Genomic DNA, 20567 nt, shown 5'->3' with positions numbered 1-20567 from the left:
ATTTGGACTCACCTAGATTTTCTGAGCTCTCCAAAAGAGCAAGGCCACCACTACCTGCTTTATGAGGGAACAGCGCCATCTGGCATGTCACCAGGTCATCATTACTCAATAAATCCAAATTTCCTTTTGTTATCTGCAGTTGCAGAATGGCTCCCAGATATGTGAGTGGTGAGACCGTAAAATAGCTCCAGGTCTGTTATTGACTATCCAGAAGAAAAGATGAGATGGGCATGTTTTTCCACACAAGCTTTTACTTAAAAGTGAGTTCATTATTATTATTAAGTGGTAAAATAGAAATACTAGATGGACTCATTCTTAACATTTAATTGCAGATTTAATGAAATACAAATGCTTCAGAATCATAGGAATGTTGATTTTTAAATCATACCAACCTCTAATTTGACCTCACCTCTTTACATGTGAATGAATAAGTAATTTCACTGGACAGGTGCTTGAAAACCTAGAATGTGTTTTATGGCAATGTTGCCGAAGTTTCTGAACTTACTAAGCATAATTTTCCAAATTATGTCTCATCTGTAGTGGTCAGACCTGTTCCAATAAGCTCCTTAGTGTTTAAACTTTTCAACAACAAGGAGGAAATCCTGTGGTTTTATTTTTTTCTTTGTGAAATCCCATCATGTTATCCCCAGTCAATCCGGGAAGCTAGTTTGCTTTCCCCAGGTTTGCTCATTCCTGCTTGACCCTGAGTCCGACCAGCTGTGTGAGAGACATCAGAGTTGGAAGCATCTGTCTTCCTCACGGGCAGCAGCTGTTCTTGCTTCCAGGAGCCAGAAAGGTTGTGAGCGCCGGTGGGTCAGGGACCTTGCTGTGAGACTGTGTCTTCTAGTAACCTCAGAAGCTGTATTGATGGAAGTTCAGCAGCATGACTGCCCCAAATGTCAGCTAAACAAGGAAGACACCAACGAACATGCCAAACTGGACAGGGAAAAGCCCGGAAGGCCTCAGCCTGACACAGAGAACCACAGGCAACTGCGTAAAGTTAGGAGCGGGATGTGGTTGTCTTCAGAGAAGAGCATGGCCGTTGGTTGTCTAGTGCAAACAGCCATCCCTGAACACATGCCTACAAGTGGCATAATGTGTATTCAACACGGGAGTGAGTGTGTGTGTGTGTGTGTGTGTGTGTGTGTGTGTGTGTGTGTGTGTGTAATTAATGAAAAGAGAGGCCAAGAATTTAAAATGGGAGGGTTTACAATGGGAAAAGGAAAGGGGAAAATGTCATAATTAAAATACAGTCTCAAAAATAAACTAAAACTAAAATGAAAGCAGAAACCCATTTCCTAGTTACAAATTTGGTATCACAAAGTTATAACTTCTTTAATCTTTGTCAGTATAGCCAAGCTAGTGAGCATGTAGGTGTTTAGTGAGTGGGGGCTTGCATGGCGCTGTATATCTGACCACAGGGCACTAACATCTGAGAAAGGGAGGAAGGGAAAGAGGGAGGGCGGGAAGGAGGGAGGGAGGGAGGAAAGGAGCGAGGGAGGGAGATGGAGGGAGAAAGAGAACATTCTTTTAACTGTTGATCAAGTATTTAATTCATGTTTGATCTTAAATCTGTAAAGAACAAATTTAAACTTTTAAATCTTTTTTTTTTATTTTATTTTAGTGCGCACAGAATAGCTACCAAAGCGATCTTAATAAGAAAACCAATTATAGTTATTCCTTCATAAGTAATAGGATATTCCCACATGTATTACCTAATTCAATACTTGCCATGCATGGTCCCTGAAGAATGACAGTAATCACACTTTTGCAGCTAAACAAGCCGAGGCTCACAACATTTAAGTCATCTATGCACATTCTGTCTCTCTACGACAAGGTCTGGGACAAAATTCAAAACCTCGTTTTCACAGCCGGAGCTTTTCCCACCCCAGTATGGGTTCTTTTGTTTTGAACAGCCCACCCTCCCTCCCGACGAGATGCTGCACAGCTGCACAGCTGCGTCATGTCCGGCTCCCTCTATCCACCCATCAGGGCAGAGTTCTTCCTCTTCTTGCCACCGGAGCACTGTGTATTTCTGTTGTTTTGAGTCTCACTCTGTAACCTTGGCTGGCCTGAGACTTACTGTAGACCCAGTTGGCCTCAAACAGAGCAGTCCTCCTGCATCTGCCCTCCAAATACTGGAATTACAGGTGCATGCCACCACAGCTGGCTGATGTTACTGAAGATGTTGTGACCACCCCAAGCTGGGGTGTGTTCAGGGATTCTGAAGGAATTAGTGCGTGATTGGATGAATGATGCTTCAGGAATCTCTTCCACAACACTTGCAGCGTCGGGGCGAGTCAGTGAAGGATCTCAGCGAGAGAGAATCTCAGATACCAGCGAGAGAGACTCTCAGATACCAGCAGAGACGGAACTTTGAACCACAGACACAGTGCATAGCTGACCATGGGGCAGTGGTCCTCTCTTCACCATTGTTGCTTTACTTACTTTCTCCGTGATGCTCTCTGGTGGTCCACAGCAGCTCTGGGGTTGACAGATGGAAGTGGCCCACTCTGCGCATCACTATCTAATTGCAATAGTAAAAGAGCACTTCCTTTGTTCCCTCTACCTTTCAAGGGTCCAGCAGCTTCTTTGGTAGCTGGTTGGTTATTGGCCTAATTGATCTGCTCTTCATTGATTATCTTCTCACTGTTTTTTGTCCTCCCATCTCTCTGTTTCCCTAACAGTGGCATTTAGTGAGAGCAGTAGTTCCATTCTTGAAGGAGATGACAGTGGCCACCTTGATTGTTGATGCAATCGCTATAGGGGCGTATGTGTGTGTGTGTGTGTGCGCGCGCGCGCGCACATGCGCGCGCGTGTCTGTGTTTTCAGTGGTCAGAAGACAGCGTTCATTTGAGTAGGATTCCCACAGAGCCTTTTATCACCCCGTGGCCTATGAGCTTGGAACTTACTGTCTATTAAATTGCTAATCAAAATGGAAACCAGCTAGCAAGATAATTAAAAAACACAAACTGTGCCTTTCCAGGATGCACAGCTTCAGAAGAAGCCATGGCCAGATAAGATTGATGCGTCTCTTTTGGAAAGTAATTTAGCTACGTGTATCATAAATTAACATGTGTTTACGCCTTTTTTTGATACGGCAGTTTCCTTCTGGGAATCCATTCAGAGCAAGTCATTCTAAAGTTAGAACCATGAGTGAAGGCTGCGTGTATCAGAGAGGGGATGGCACTCATAGTGTTCCAAAAAAGTGACAGCGACTTCCCAAGTCAGCATTTGTCCTTCACACATGGAAAGTGGCAACTTGCGTTCAGAACTATGGGAGCAGATCCAGAGTTAAATGTCCCAGGAGCCTCCTGCTGACCCAGGTCCTCACATCCCTGCAGCTGTAGGGTGGGAAGTTTAGCACCTGCCATTGTTCCAAGTAGAAAGAGAAAAGGCCAAAGTGAATGAAATTTATCTAGAGAAATCCAAATGGATCTGTGTCTTCTCTGCTGAAGGCAGAAAATAATAGGAAATTAAAAATTTGGATCAAGTACGTTTTTCCAGATGAATCAAAATTTCAATTTTGTTTGTAGGTGAAATTCAGAGAATAGCTAGTGCAAAAGTAACCAGTAATGCCTTCAGTGGTAATCTACATACTTGTCCTAGTAGAAATAAAATAATAGAGTCATGTGTGTAGATCCAGAGTCACAGATAATACGGTGACACCACATGGACTATGGCATAACTACATTGATTATGGCCTGGTCAGAAAAAACAGAAACTTCTTCAGATAGGAGACATTTTAGCTCATGGAACTTCTACGACCTGTGGAGGGCTGAGTGAGTGCAGCCTGAGGCAAGAGCTAAGGAGCAAGAGGTTTATGTGGAAAGGGAGCCAGCCCAAGGAACAGGAAGAAAATGAACACAGGTCCACAGAAAGGTTGTGTTGGAAAAGTAGACGTTTGCTTCCATTGGGGTCATCTGGGAAGTGCGGCGCGGGGGGGGGGTGGTTTGGGGGGTTGGGGGGGGTTGTACCTGCTAGATTTGTCTCCACAAACTGTAGCAAGTAGGAAGGTCAACTTGCCAAGTGTTGCCCTGGAGATATTAACCTCGTGTTTCTAACCAGCACACATGTATGTAAGCCTGGCTAGCTCTCATGGCTCCTGCAGTTTAAAGAGGAATCCTAAAACCCTGAGGGAAACAGCTGTCGGCTCAGGAGGAGCTGAAGCTCACGGGGAAGGAACCATGTGGTTATGCCTAAAATCAGAAACAAAGTTAAAAGCACGAACAAGGGCACAGAGGTATCTACCAGAGTGATTGAGAAGGTTAGGACATCATAGAGTTGTAGAAGAGGGGCCTCTACGGCACACCCTGCAGGTCTCTGGTGGGCTTTAGGGAGTGAAGCAAAACCTTCCGTGCCTTGACTTCGTAATCCCCTCAGCTGCTACGGGATGATGATGTCTCTGCTCTGTTGCAGCCTTCTTACGTCATACAGATTTCTCCAGTTGGTGAAGGCCCAATAGGAATCCTTGACATAAAGGGCCCTGATAAACAAAGCTTCCAGCCCTCGTGGCCCCTGAAGTATCATGGAAGCCGAGAAGGATGGGATTTAGCCTACATAACTGTCAGTGGCACCTGGCCCAGCAGTATCTAATGAGGCCTTTGTACCAGTACCCACACTCATAAAATCTCCTGCCTCTTACCCCATGGCAAGGGATGGTTGCAGGTGTGTGAAGGTTGCCAAGCACACAACACAGAAACTGGGCCGATGACAAGAACAGCAGCTGCTGGGTCCCATTTGCTCATAGCTCAGGAAGGCAAGACCTCATGGGAATTACACTTGAAAATGGATGAACAGCAGGCGCTACCAGAGGCAGTGTTTGTCATGCTAAGAAGATAGGATGCTGCTGGCTCCCTGTGATGCCATGATGTCTGAGGAAATAATCCCGCTGGTGGTAGGGAAACTGTTCCTGCTCCTGTTAGCAGGCAAGCTGCGTGGCCATTAGGTCTTATCCATGGGACAGAGAAAGGAAAGGAGCTGTGGGCCCTATAGATGTCCAAGCAGGGCATAGTGTTAAGTTTTTATGTTGGGCTGTCTTCTCTTGTTTGAGGAGAAACAAAGGGTGCTTCTTTTCCCTTTAAATTGAAGACAAGTGGCTCTCATTTCACCGTCTCACTTTTGCAGTACAGCCACCGTTTCTCTAAGGTTTTCTGTCTTTTGTAGCAAGCCCAGGAACCTCAAGGCATAACTTACCCCCATAGGTTCAGCTTGCGTTATAGTGCTCCTTAGAAAGAAAGTAGAAAAACAGATCGGAAAATGCTTCAGTGGATGAAAATAATTGACTGAGCATCGCAGCCTGAGTGCATGCGCAGACAAAGGAAGTCCTGAGCCCTTTGCTCCCTTGGCTCCTTGGCTAATAAAGCACTTACCGTTACTGTCCCTGACCGAATGTCCATCATCCGTCACCTGCCCATCGGTCATCCTCCCACCAGCTGTGCTGCCCATGGGTTCAACACCACCTGGTCCCCAACCAACAGATAAAGTCTCTCCTTCAGCTTCAAACTCATTTCTCTCTGCCTAGCAGCACATCCACAGCCTTGAGTGGGAAGAATCAGAGTGTGTTAAATTAATTAAAATTTAGTGCTTGCATCCTTGGTTAAACTAACCGCCAGTCTAAGCAGCCAATAGCCACCTGTAGCTTGTTTCTTCTGTCGTGGGCAATACAACTTCTGCAATATTTTTGTGGCCTCAGAAATTTCTCTTGGACAGCACCCTGTATAGCCTTACAGGCAGTCACCCATGCATGTATTCAAAGAGGCACCAGACATCTACTGTGTGGTGGTATTCTAAGCACTGTTATCCCCCAGCAGGAGGGACAGACCAACATGTTGCCTTCCTGCCGGGTACATTTTGAGTTACAAAGCCTACATCGAGATGTCAGTGTGTATCAGTGGATGAGGGAGGGACGGCTGTGGTAAGCAGACCTTCTGTCTTTCACTTCCTGGCTCATGCCCAGTCTGACTTGGGTGTAGTTAGTTGTCGTGGTTGGTTGTTTTGTCCAGCTTATAGGTCCTGTGTTAGACACTGACTTGCAAGGCAGAAATGGGGAACATGTTTGGTTTATCCTCACATATTGCCTGCCACTGCGAATCTCTCAGGTTCAGGATGGAGGAATTGTTTGAAAATAGCTGGAGAGAGATGGCTCAGTGGTTAAGAGCACCACTTGCTCTTCCAAAGGTCCTGAGTTCGAATCCTAGCAACCACATGGTGGCTCACAACCATCTGTAATGTGATCTGATATCCTCTTCTGGCCTACAGTTGTACATGCAGGTAGAACATTGTATACATAATAATAAATCAATAAATCCTAAAAAAAAAGAAAGAAAGAAAAAAGAAAGAAAATATTGGAAAAAAAAAAAAAAAGAAAGTAGCTGTTCTCAGAGTTAACTATTCAGATCAATTCCAGAAGCCTGTGTGTAGAATGTTAATGCAATGCTGGGAGACACTTTAGTGGGTAAAGGCACTTGTCACTAAACATGAGGGTCTCGTGTTGGTTTACCTACCACAAACCCTGTGTTGTTAAATCCTGTCTTACACTCGGAACTTCTCAACGAGCAGTCACATCACTGTCCCAAGAGATTGAACCATGGAGACAGATGTCCTTTCTGAATTAGCCACTGGCAAGCACACACACTGTGCAAGATGCTTCCAACAAGATCCTTGAACGCCTGCGCTGCCCCACTGGTGGACTGCTTGATCACAGTGTGGTACGGTTGAAATGGGCATTGGAAGTCGGTCTATCTAGACCGGTGTCCTCTTTCCTCATCTCGCTGGTTGGTCCTCTGGAGATGTAAGTGGTTTGTTCAAGGTCACAATTGTATAATAAAACTTCAACTATGCCATAATATTGAGGCAGAGGAGTTTATGAACAAAGCTAGAGGGCGGCGGGGGCGGGCGGGGCATGTCTCTGCTTCAGTTTTTTGTGTCTCTTGAAGGGCTTGAAGCAGATTTCTGGGCCCTACCCTGATTTTCTGACTCTGGCTCTAAGTAGAACCCAATAATATACATTTCTAGTAAATTTCCTGATGCCAATGAGGACTGGAACTTAAGAACCACTAGCATAAGCCATACTTTGTTGTAATGTTACTAGATTAGGGAGAGAGAACTGGTCTACCCCTTTAAAAGTCTGGAGTTCTAAGGACCCGGCAGTCATCCATCTCAATCCTGGTCTAAACTAGGGTTTGGCGCCACCTAGCGGCAGACACCTAATGCTGTTTACTCATGAATGGGGACAATTCTGAGTCTGCAGCTGGGTTGGGCTCTTGGGATCTATGGGATGGTGACCCTCCAGCTGTGTCACGGTTAGCAAGCATTTGCTTGTTACATTGGTCTGGAAAGCCTGGATTTTGAGGCCCAGCAGCCATCTTTTTAACTTCTGGCTACTTGTGCATTATCCTTTACCTCTTCAGCCTGTATCCTGGGCTTCCCCCAGCACATGAGAGCAGCTCAGTCTCAGAAGCTGGAGAAGCAGACATTGCACTGTGGTGGGACTCGCATAACTTACTCATCTTCACACACCTGCCTTATCGCTGTCGTGCCTCTGGGCTTCTCCATCCCTCCATAGCCACCTGTCAGGAACGTGCTTTAACCGCCAAGACTTTAGCTTATATTACCCCCACCTCTAAGACTTTTGTCCTGCCACTCCACTGAGGACAGTTTTTTTTGTTTGTTTGTTTTTTGGTTTTTGGTTTTTTGGGTTTTTTTTCTCCAAAGGGTCAGGCAGGCTTGTACTTATCTGTGCTCCCAGGGCAGCTCTTCGGCATGTGTTTAGCCTGTACCACAGATAGGCATTCCAAGCCTCTAATTTGTTGTAATTACCAAAAATAATTAGCAATATTAGTAGTCTCACACAGTTAGCAGGGTTGTTGTTTGTTTAAATACAGGGTCCTGTGGGTGCTGAGCAAGCACGTTCTATCGCTAAGCTATACTACCCCTTCTTTTCCTTTTTCTTTTTCCTGTTGAGACAGAGCCCCACTTCGTCACTCAGGACCTGGAACTTAGTAACTAGCTCAGGCAAACCTTGAACTTATAATCCTCTGGCCTCCACCTCTGGAGTTCTATGATTACAGGCTTGAGCTACCATGTCCAGCTGTCAAGTGATTTTTGATAAGAAATGTATCCTCTCCGCCTGATAAACTGTCAATTCTTTGAGAAAAGAGGTGACACCGTGTTTGTTTTTGTCCACTGGCTCCCAGTCCTTTCTCCAAGGGCAGCACTGCCGTTTCACTGCGCCACTCAGGGTTTTCAGGGACTTACCTCCTGGCTGCCTCCTACATGCAGTCACCTTCCACCTTCTACCTGCTTCTCTCCTTGCAGTTGGCCATGCTCCAGGACAAGGAAAGGGTACCCTGAGCACAGCCCCTGCTGCTATTCCCAGCTAGCCTCGGCTAAGCTTCCCCCGTGGTGCAGCTGTGGGAAGAAAGCCTCCGTTTGCTCCACCTTCACAGCAACTGATTCTAGCGGCTCCTGTTCCTTGCCAGGCTCTCATCTGGGTGGCTCCCCACACACGCCTCCTTCCCTGAGCCTCCGCTTCCTCCTGTTTAGTCATCACCACTTTTCCGTTCCAAGCACCTGGTGAGGCATGGCATGGGCCCCTTGAGAGAGGGGTTAGTCAAAGTCAGAGGAGGGCGAGAAATCGACAGGGCACACATTGCTTCAAGTGGGGGCTGCCGGGGAGACAACGGCTCTAAATATTTAAGAAACACTGACTCACTCCTTCTGTGTGTTGAATGTGACTTGCAAATGTGGTTTCATTTGTCATCCCACCGCCTCTCGTAAAACTGCCACTTGCAGGAGAGAGAAAGAGTGGATCTGGTGTGAGTACTGTTTGAAGCTGAGGCAGGAACCCTGTCTTCAACCCAGTGGCACAGTGGTCCCCCGGGGGGGGGGTTCCCTTGGTATTTTGGGGAGCCTCATTTCCTGTGTTCTGAGGTTCAGTTCTTACTTTTAAGGCTGGCTGATCCTGAGAGCCTTTTCCAATGGCCCTGTCCCAGAACCTGGGTATTAGAATTCCTCAGGGACTAAGAATCTATTTTTAAAATAGAGTCTGGGGCTAGGGAGGTAATTCAATGACGTACAGGCTGCTCAAGTAATGAGGACCTGAATTTGATCCCCAGAACCATGTGAAACAGCTGGATGTGGTGCACTAGGGGCTTGAAGGGACCCTGGGGCCATCTGGCCGGCCAGCCTGGTCTACTCAGCAAGCTCCAGGCCAGTGAGATAACCTGTCTCCAAAAACAACAGCGTTGACCCATCCTGAGGAATGACAACCCAAGGTTGACCTCTGCCTCCAACACACACACACACACACACACACACACACACACACACACACACACACACGGGGGTGGTGGGGAGAGACAGGCAGGCAGGCAGGTAGGCAGACAGACAGAGATACTGACTGACCATCAGTCTTGATGATCAGCTAACTTGAGAAACCATTAGTCTAAATCTTTTTTTTTTTCCTAACCCAGTCACCAGAGCAATGTAGAATCATCAAAATCTTCTTTCCAGCTATTAGTTGAGATTAAAGTTACTGCTTTATGCATAGTTTCTGGAGCAAGGCATAAAAAAAATGAGACTCGTCAGAAATACTTGAAATGTTTAGTCTCTGAACTTTGTGGTGAGATTAGATGTAACACCCAGTGCAGGTCTAACCTAGGCTCTGCCAGTGAAGGAAGTTTACTCTACACTGGCCCACACCACTGCTGCCCACGATGTTGTTTTGGTTTTCATTATAATTTTGATCTCAGCTGTGCGTCTCATAAACTACATCTCCTGTGGAATGACTTGATATAAATTATGTATTCTGAAATATTAAACCAGAACCACAAATTAAAACTGTACTCTCTGGAGAATTACAGAGGTTTTTCTTAGTAGGGAAGAAGAATTAGGGAAAGTAGGGGAAGAGAGCAGAAGGGCTCGGTGTCACTGCTTGAGGACTGTTGTGAGGTTGTGAACAACCTTCCTACACTAAAATCCACTGTCTCTTCAATGCAGGACCAAGGGATTCCGGTGGTTTTTCCATACATAAATGTTCTATGGAAAGTTTTGCCTATTTCTTACAGCCTCGCCACCTTTGGGCTTTAAAAACATCAGCATAACTTTCTGGGACAAATGTCTGCTGCCTAGAGGGGACATATGCATTTGTAGGTCCCCAAATTCACTTTCTGGAGGTATTTTTCAGGCATCGTAAAAGGAAAGAGAAAAAGGAAAATGAGCAAGTTTACAATGGCTAAGAAGTAATCTTTCATTGGCACTGCGGTCTAGATGGCAGTGCATACTCTGTTAGCGGCTGGCAGCTTTACAGTATTACTTAATTCACTGGCTTCAATATTGCATCTTTAATACCCAAACCGTAAAACAGGAAGCGTGATATGTATTCTTGGCCCTACACAAGCGCCATCCAGTCTCCTGAAATGAGACAAATGTCCCTAGCACAGCCGCATGCCAGAAGAGAGATGTCTCTCTGTTAGTCTAGAAAACGTTACATGTCAGTACTGTGTGTGTGTGTATGTCCACACAGCAGGGGGCATGCATATGGTCATATGTGAGCATGTGTACACGTAAGTACATACGCATGAGCATGAATGTGGAGGCCAGAAGTCAACACTGGTTATCTCCTTCGCATGTGCCTCTGCCGCCCAGTGCTGAGTTTGCTGACTCACAGCAGTGCTCTCCTCCATCATACATGGATGCTAGGGACCCACATTCGGGTCCTCGCTTTGTTGCACAAGCTCTACAACGCCCAAGCTGTCTCCCCAGCCCGCTGTGGAACTCTTTCTACCCTTGCTGACTCTGCCTGTGAGGAGCCCAGGGCACATATGTCCCTGTCTGCAACAGAGCTTCAATCGCTTGAGTCCATATTTTATTGGCTGGTCCTCAGCAGGAGATGAATAGTCTGCTGATGTGGCTCCTTGGTGGGTCTGACAACCACCTCTTTTAAAGAGGGAAGTAAAAGGCGAAAGATTTATACGATCTGAAGAGAAACCAGAGATGGCTCAGCGGTTAAGAGCATGGTCTGCTCTTCCAGACGTCCTGAGTTCAATTCCCAGCAACCACATGGTGGCTCACAACCATCTATCATGAGATCTTGTTCCCTCTTCTGGTGTACATGCAGGCAGAACACTGTATATGTAATAAATAAATAAATCTTTTTTTTTTTTTTTTAAGAGCTTTAAAGAGGGAAGTATACAAGGCATGGGGGAGGGGCTGTGTTGTAGTTCTCTTCCCTTAAGAGTAAGTGGCTGGCCCAGGAAATGCCCCCACATCTCCCTTATGTTGCCTGACCCCAGACAGTGCTCCTCAGTCTGCTAGGAGCTGGGGCTGTGCCCCTGTTGTATCTGTAGCAGGAGAGCTTGTGTAAGCCAGAGGTCACAGGGTCAGCCTTCACTCGGCTGCTAGACTGGGCCCACATGACTTTAATTGCCAGCACTGTTTGGAAGGTAGACTTTCCCCCAAATGACTTCAACTTCTTAGAACTTAGAGAGTTTCTGAAATGTTACGTTTAAGGAGAAAGTTCTATCTTGCTGTTAAGCCTCGGCTGGAACCATTCTTGCCTCCCTGTCCACCTGCATGTCCTGTAAGTGACAAAGTGGCGGCCAGCGTGGTTGCAGTCTTGTGACTGGCGATAGGTTTGGAGAAATATGAAATGTTTCTTACATAAAAGTAGAAAATATTGAACACAGGAGAGCCACATATTTAAAAAAAAAATGATGCCTGTTTCTTTACGGAAATAAAGGGTTTCCTGTGTTTAATGTGAGAAACAAGCTATGAAGACTTTGGCTGAAAATACTATTATAACCCACACCCAGCCCTGTGGGCACATGCATTCATTCATGATGTGTGCTAAATCTGAGAACCTTCACTACTGCCTTCCTGGAGTCATTTGTCACACATGCTCCAAGGCACTGGGGCTCTGGGGTAGCTTGCAGAATATCCTGTTCTGTTTCTCTAGTCCCCTCCATCCTCCTAGAGCCCAAAACAGCCTTGCTTTCTGATGATCTCACGGCTTCAGAAGGAAAGAAAAGGCCCAACGCATGGGATGGTCAGTGCCCCCACTTCGTTTGATTTACTGAGTCCTCTGGTTGAAACGCTGAAGCCCACAGAAGTAACTCTCTCAAGGTCACCCAGCAGGGCCAGTCAAATGGCAGGTGTCCTCCCCGTGTGTCTGCAAGACACCCCTACCCCTGGTGCTTTGTGTGAATTACTGTGTATTGCAGTGGCCTTAGCTTTTATCATGGTTGATCTGAAACATCCACAGCCAGAGTCATCTCATCGTCTCTTCAGCTGCTTTGGGGTACTGTTGGTTTTAAAAAGGATGTCATTATAAGTTACTTTTGCCTATTGTAACAAAAATGCCTGGCAGAAACAACTCAGGGGAGGAATTGTGTAGGCGTCCTTTTTTTATTATTATTATCTTCGTTGTTTATTCCCTCTTCCTCTTACTCTTCCTCCTCTTGTTTTTCTTGGTCTTGTTGTTTTTGTTCTCCTCTCTTTCTTCTTCCTCCTCCTCCTCTTCCTCCTCCTCTTCTTCCTCCTTCTCTTTGATAGTTATTCTGAATGGGATTGCTTTCGTGGTTTCTTTCTCAACATATGTATTTTATAGTATATGGAAAACCTACTGGTTTTTATATGTTGGTTTTGTATTCTGCTATTTTGCTAAATTAATTACTTCCAGCAGTCTTTTGAGAGAGTCTTTAGAGTTAATTTATGTGTAGTCTTATATGCAAACAGAGAAAAACGGCTTCTTCCCTTCTTACTTATATGATTTTTGTTTTTGCTGGCCTTTTTCTGTCTGAAATTTCTAGCCCCATGTTTCATAAGAGCAACAAGAGTGAATACTTTCCTTCTTCCTGATCCTAAAGGAAATGCTTTGGTTTTTTCCCTATTCACTGTGATATTGTCATAGGTTTGTCGGAGCCTTTCACATGTTAGGAACAGTTCTTCTAGAACTAATCTGTTCATGTCTTCTCATCATGAAGGGATTTTTAAATTTATTAGGTACTTTCTGCATGTATGGAGATAATTATATGATTATTAACCTTCATTTTGTTGACTGGAATTATGTTTGTTAATTTGCATATGTTGACCCACTCTCACATCCTTGGAATAAAATCAACTTGATCATGGTCCTTAGTTATTTCTGATTTTATTTGAGTGTTTATTCATTGATTATTTTAGTTGAGGATTTTGTTTCTAGTTGTCTGGCTGTAGTCCCTTTGCTCTATTGTATGGTAATTGTGATTGGGCAAAGCAAAGCTCTTTAGTTCTAGCCCTTGTAATCTTTGACAGCTTTTGATTCCTCAGCATTTGACATGACATGGCAGCAGCAGACAGATAGGAGCAGCAGGGCGGGGGTGGAGGGGGGTGGGGAGGAATGGTGTGTGGCTTCTAGTGTTTCTGTTCTTGTAGCTGCTGAGATGCCAGGGCTCTTCCTTCCTGTGGCAGGGGTGGGGGGTGGAGGGTTGTCATCCAGAAAGTCAGGATTTCAGTCTTTGGCAGTGACTATCTTTGCAGTGTCAATGTTTAAGTATCAGAATAATCCAACCCTAGACAATGGCTTGCAGAAGCTTCCAGACCTAAAGTGTTGAGATCCCCCAGATCTTGGCAGCAGTCAGTGCTAAGGGTCTCAGACTTGGGAGCATGAAACTTGGTGATTGTGGGTTGACATTTTTCTGGAATGCTTTCAGATAACAGGGCCTGCAGTGACTCCACCTCTTCTGAGGCTGTGAAAACCACTAGACTCTCCAGCTCCTTGGCATTTGCACCCTATCAGTAGAACAGTGAGTGACTTCAGAGAGGTCAAGTGAACATACAGACCTCAGTCATTTCCATGTCACAGTAATTAGAGAATAAAATGGTGACTGGAAATCTATCACAGTAGCAAAAGACACAAATAAATGCCACAAACTTACATGATAAGACAATGAGATATGGAAGGAGAAGAAAAAAAAAAAACATTGTAAAATTCCATCAAAGGACCTAAGGATGAATTTTGAATAAATTGTATGCCAGATGGTGTCAGTCGTTAGGATAGCTCCGTGTAACACAATGGTCCCAAATCTCTGAGATTTGCTGGCTCAGTTGATTCTTTAACAGCTCACTAGTAGCTTTATTCCTTATATTGGAGGCATTGCTCGCTTCTTCAAAACCCCCTAAGCATTTCTAGAGGTGACTAAGGGGCTTATGTTTCCCTTGATCAAAATTAACCACAATTATTTTCTGTTTTCTTATTACTTGATCATCTACATATCCATTTATTCCCTATTTATTAGATGTTTACCGAGTGCTCACCACGTCCTGAGCACTCCATAGTTACCCACTACCCATTGCTATGGCCTCTGGAAGTCACCCTGGGCTCAGAACAAGATCTTTGGTCTCCTGCTGCCCCTGTAAAACAGTAGTAACAGTTGGATATTTCATGCAAGACTCGTCCTAAGGTTTAGTGGGTGATCTTCATGGATGGACACAGTGGAAGAAGGAGTGCAGATGTAGCTTGTGAGGAAAGATAGCATACAACAAGAAGAAAAGGAAGACAAAAGTTCATGGCCATCCCCTGAGGCCTGTGTCTCAGTTCATCCATTTTCTTTCAACCTGTTTCGTACTTGCCTTTTTGTACTAACATTGTTAAGAATTATGGAATTTTGGTTTCTTTTTTTAAAAACACACAAGGAATATTAGAAGAGTGTGCTTTCGTTTTAATCCAATGGGTAGGGATGTGGGGCTGCTTTGGACTGTCCACAGCAGTTGACCATGATTGGCCTCATGCTCAAGCAGAAGTGTGGCTTTGCTGCATCTCTTCCTATTTTTTACTGTCTCCCTTTTATCACATCAGCCTCTGCCAGTTCTGGACCTGCTCGGTAACCCATCTTTCCCAGCACTAATATTCAGATGCTCAAGTCTCTTTATTTGTTTTTAACTAAAGGCAATTTAATTATCCCTGTCTCTCTTTCTTACTCATTGGGGTATAGGGGCTTTGTTTTCTGAACGATGGACATCACTGAGGTGTTTTGCTCCTGAAAAGAGAACTTCTTACCCTTTGGAAGATGGTCTGATATTCACAGCAACATATTTTGAAATATTTTCCTTTCTCTTTGCCACATTGGGATTTGAAGATACCAAGTCTTTTCTAAGAAAATAGAAGAGATTTATAACTATAATTCCCATGTTTTTCTTTACGATAATCTCCCTAAAGCTAATTGCATGGAAATCGTTTAAACACCAATAAGACAAATCTCAAAACGAATGCTAATAGAAGAGTAAATGTACTAACGGCTTAACATAAACATCACTCCAGTGGTAGAATGAGAAAACAGAGATTGAAAGCATCACTAAGTCCAGAAACTCATAAGAATAGAAAAGCATTTAGAAAATAATTAATACAATATAAAATATCATAAGAAAAAGACAGAGAAATATTTTTGTAACAAGAGACCAACGAAGGCTTTACTGACCATGGGAGATGGGTGAAAGTGAACAGCATTCTTTTTACATTTGTTTTTAAATACAGGATGTCTCAAGCAGGAGTAATGCTCAAGAGCACTTGGATAAGTAAAAAGAGCCAGATGTCGACACCATGTATCGTATGCTTCTGTTTATACAAACCATCCAGAATGGGCAGATCTAAAGGGACAGCCAGTATGTTGGTGGTCATCAGAGAAGCACACACAATGCGTAGAGCCTTTATAGAGTGATGGAATGTTAAGGAATTGGTAGTGATGGCAAGCAGCTTTTTAAATTTTTATTGCTTGAGATTTTCATATATGTGTATAATGTGGTTCGATCAAATCCATCCCCAACTACCTCTGCTGTAACTCCTCCCATAAACCTACCACAATTGCCAATATCTGCATGTGTCTAAGACCATCTACTGGAGGCTGAGTCCCTGAAGAAGACTGACTCGCCTTTCCCCAGCAGTCACCAGCTGCCAGGTGTGCGTCTCTGTGAGCCCTTCCCCATAAGTGCTGGTGTTTGAACTGGCTTTATCTTGTACAGGTCTTGTGCATGCAGTCACATGTGTGTAATAGCCCTGTTACATCTTGAAAACACTGTTTTCTGTCAAGTCTTCCATTATCTCTGTTTCTTATTTTCTTTCTTCGTCTCTCTGCCACAACGATCTCTGAGCCTTGAGGGGAGAGGGTGGGATATAGAGTTCCCATTTAGTACTGAACACTCTATATAATCACTTACTCTCCTCGCACTGATCCGGCTGTGAGTCTCTGTATCAGTCACCACCTGCTACCAAGGGAGCTTCTCTGATAAGGGCTCAGCAGCTATTTGTGTACGTTAAAAACAGGATTTTATGATATATCAACTGCATCTCAATTTTTAAAATATAGTAAGGCAAGTCAGTTATACTTGGGGCGTTAAAAGAAAATGAAAAACCAGCATGCTAACTTTTTAAGATAAATGGCTACTTACTGAGCATACAAAGTACAAATTAAAGCAATGAGATGGAATACTTATTTACCTGCGAGCGTGAAACTCTAAGCTCCCATTCTTGGGTAGGATGTAGTCTAAGTGGCTCTTCTGTGATACTGGTTCAGAAGAAAATATGTATAGTTTCTTCAAGGCCATATATTGTATCCATGCATTTGCATTTCTAGGAGCATCTCTTAAATAAATACTTGCTACTTAAATAGCAGGTGGTAAAGTCCCATTGACACAGCAGCATGTTTCTGTGTCAGAGTGAACGGTATAGAAACTTCCATGGCCCTGATATGCAAAGCCTGGAGAGACGCACTCCAAAGTCTGCGTGATTGCCTTGTGTTGGCGGGATAACATAATTTAAGTTTTCTTGCTTATTCTTATCTATATTTTCAGTTAACTATGATTTCCATATACTTCATAATATCCTTTATAATAAAAATCATTTCTATCTTTTCTTACTTTTAAATGTTATTTATTCGTTTTATTGTCTTTGTTTGAAACAAGGTGCTGATATGTAGCTCAGGCTAGCTTTGACCTCTCCCTCCTTCTTCCTGCCTTCTGAGTGCCAGAGTTACATGTATGCGCCACCATGACCCAGCTAATAGATTGGTTTTTCATCCTGCATGTTCAAGTGTGAGAAAGCTCTCTGGTTCTTGTTTTGGCTCAGTGAATTCCCTAGACAGGAATAAGATTAGAAAAGACAACCAATCCTTGCTTTTCTCTTAAGACCAGTGCAGTGGTTCTCAACCTTCCTAATGCTGTGACCCTTAATGCAGCTCCTTATGCTGTGCTGACCCCCAACCATAAAATTATTTTTGCTGCTACCTCATAACTGTAGTTTGTTACTATTATGAGTTGTGATATAAATAGCTGTGTTTTCCAGTGGTCTTAGGTAATCCTTGCGAAAGGATTGGCTGACACCCACATACCCCCAAAAGGAATCATAACCAACAGGTTGGGAACCACCGGACTGGAAGAGCCACAAGATGTATGAATAGCCCTGGAAGCCAGGTTCTTGCTCTGCCCATAGGGTTGTCTTTGGGTCAGGGCTGCGGGTGGCTGTATGGTTGGAGGATTTGGTCAAAGGGCCAGCGGTAATTGTGTAACACAGAACATTATAAAGTAAACTGTTTGGTTTTTTTTTTTTAAGATTTTTTTTTTTCCTGTTTCAAGAACGGCTATGTGCGTACTGCCATGCTTTTGTTCAAATGGAATCTTCTAATTAGGAGTGTATGACCCTTGGTGTAACAATGTCTCCTCCCATTTTCCTAGACAGAATCATGAATAAACTGGAGGAGAAGCAGGCCCAGATGATACCATGAAGAGAAGTTTACAGGCCCTCTATTGCCAACTGTTAAGTAAGTTCATGATGCATTTATTTACTTATTTATTTATTTTTTGCCTGGACCATGCCAAGGTGATCACTCACCGAGCTTCAGGATCTTTGTGGGGGAAGACCAGGGTTGTGTCGTTCCCTCTGTTTCATCTAGTTTGAGCCACCAAGCATCAACTCACTCTCATGGCGTACGTGCCCATCATACCCTACATCCCATCATCATCCTAGCATGCCTTAAGTACTGTTGATTCAAAACGCACATCAAAAACTTTGTTGTTCTTTGTTCCGTGGCACAATATAAGACGTTTGCTGTATGACCATGCATTGATTCCATATGGGAAAGAAATGGTAGATCATATTTTCTGGATTTTTGCCGCGTGGACCCCGATGCGCTTTGGGAATGTTGGCTTGGAATGTTACATGTAGTTATGCATGATTCTCAAATAGTGAGTAGTATACATGTGGTTTCTTGGTCTTGTGGCAGAATAAGGAGTTCTGGGGTATGACTTAACATGTGATGCTCACGCACACATGCCTTTGCGTTGTAGCATAAAGAGCCGTTAATGACGGCCCTTGGGATGGGCTACTGAGTTGAATGTAAGGACCAATCCTTTGATGCTTTTGATGCCCCCAGACACTCAGGTGGCACAACAGACATGCTGGCCCCTCTGAGTCAAAGCAAAGCCACCGCATTGGGAACCTTGTGGATGGAGCCCATTGTGTCTGCCTAGCCTGGTGGGGAGGCACGTGGAAGACCAAGTGGCGCCTTACTTTTGCTGAGAGAATAAAATTAATTAAATGAACGTGATTGAGATGCAAATCACTAGGCGGTGAGCCCACAGCATTTTCCTACTTAGGTTAGATTGTTAATGGCGCATGCAAAGCACTTTATCTACACAGATTTGGGCCAAAGCATTTTAATTGGCTTGTTTCTCCTGTTGAATTCTAATCCAGAAACTCATAAGGCTAGTGTAGCCTGCTGGAAAGTTGCCAAGGCTTATGGGGACCCTCTTTTGGTTTGTTTTTGTTTTTTGGTTGTTTTGGTTTTTTTTTTTTTTTTCCTCTTCTTCTTCTGTATGTTCAATGGGACCACAGGGTTGTTGCCTGCCTTCCTTCTTTTTTTTTTTTTTTCTCCTTTTTTTAAATGATAAGCTTATTTGCTAGAGAGGGCACTTTACAGATTGAAGAGGCTGTGTTATAAAAAAATGATTAAGTCTACGTTGATGGGAAAGGGGACCTATGAGAGAGATAAACACACACATACACCCCAACCCACACACACATGCTACACTTCAAGAAAAGGGAGGTAGGAGAACTGAGGCAAGGCAAAACTGCATAGCAGATTGGAGAGGTAAAAAAATGTTTGAGGAATTCACCTGTGCTGACTGTGTGCCCCCAAGTCTCCATGGTGCTTTAAGCCATGTATTATCTGAAAGGCACTGGATAAATTATCCCGCCATTCATACATAGGCCTAACGCTACAGTGTCCACTGTTCTAAGCTGAGCACTGTAAAAGCTCTGGAGGGGTTAGACATCACCTGGGCAGCTCCAGGCACCAGTGGTCCTTGTGGGCAAAGATGCTGAGAGAGTCGAATGGCAGCAGCTCTTTGGTAGTTAGGAGGGAGGTCATAACTGTCACTAAACCTTCCCGATTATTGGCAAGCATAATGACTCATGTATGCTGTGTATCTGGTTGTTAAGGTATGCCTGTATCAGCAGTGTCCATGGACAAAATGTCCGCCTTGTCAAAAACCAACTTAAAGACTGAAGGAACAATACAGACCTAACATACTGTTATATGTAACTCAGCAATAGTCTTAAATTGAGAAAGAGAATCCCTAGCTGAGTAGTTTGGTTGTTGTCATACAGGAGTCTGCCCCAAATTTCATAAGCTAAAGCCGCAACAGGATTTGCTTTCCATATGAATGTTCAACTCAGACACACGAGCCTATGGGGGAGCAATTTTATGTTTAAGCCGCAATTATGGTCATGAAAATATGAAGGTTTTATATATCATTGTCTATTCAAGTCAGACTTGTTCAGATACTTAAGAGTTGGGGATAAATTGTCTTTAATAAGTTATATATTTAAGTTACCTGTTTGCTGTGTATCTAGGCATTTAATTTCTTAAATCATGATGTGCAAGTAGCATGTCCTGCTAGCTCATTAAGTGTCCTGTAGATGCATTAGTCTCTGTGACCTCATGCAATAGCCATTGGCACACCCCGGAGAACGTGGAGTCCCTGTCCCCTGGAGATCTCGGGATGTTGATTTGAGCTCCAACATCATTCTGTTTACAAGTGAAAGCATGTGCACTTCCTGCATGGAGGTTGTCCCAGTCTTAGACTTACATATATGTGCATGCTACACACATGCACACGTATCCTGGTTACTCCTCCCCTAGACTCTTGAGGCATAACAGGAAGCTGACTGGTTGGAAAGTTCATTTCTTCTTGGAACCTGTAATTTTTTATGAAGACTTTATTTTTTATTTTTTAACATATATTTATATTATTATACATATATACAATAAACTACACACAGCGAGAAGAACCATGAAACAATCAGGAATTGTTTTTAGGTTGATAGAGATGAGATATGATAGATAATGATTTATATCCAGAATTTTAGATGTACTAAGATAGGAAGGATGCCTTCCTCAAGGCTGCCAAATACAAATAGGCAAAACGCTATGAATGGAAGCAGTGTGTGTGTGTGTGTGTGTGTGTGTGTGTGTGTGTGTGTGTGTGTTTTTTTATGGGCCTCTCTGCTGCACATGTGATCTCTAGAACCAGAC

General features: G+C 43.9%; 1 protein-coding gene across 2 annotated transcripts in view; it reads left to right on the top strand.

Moving 5' to 3' along the window:
- Tmem108 (transmembrane protein 108) overlaps positions 1 to 20567 on the top strand; it is a 267058-nt gene that overhangs the window by 125413 nt on the left and 121078 nt on the right. The window contains exon 2 of one of the 2 annotated variants that reach the window (XM_051140494.1): positions 17707 to 17792. In XM_051140494.1, coding sequence (XP_050996451.1) covers positions 17753 to 17792 — 40 coding nt within the window. In that variant the 5' untranslated portion in view covers positions 17707 to 17752. The remainder of the gene's footprint in view (positions 1 to 17706; positions 17793 to 20567) is intronic. The other variant, XM_051140495.1, reaches the window with a different exon arrangement.

The sequence above is a fragment of the Acomys russatus genome, chromosome 32 (genome assembly GCF_903995435.1).
Source record: "Acomys russatus chromosome 32, mAcoRus1.1, whole genome shotgun sequence".
Classification (NCBI taxonomy): Eukaryota; Metazoa; Chordata; class Mammalia; order Rodentia; family Muridae; genus Acomys; species Acomys russatus.
Note: the sequence above shows the minus strand (reverse complement) of the source record. Positions and strands in the feature narration are given on the sequence as shown.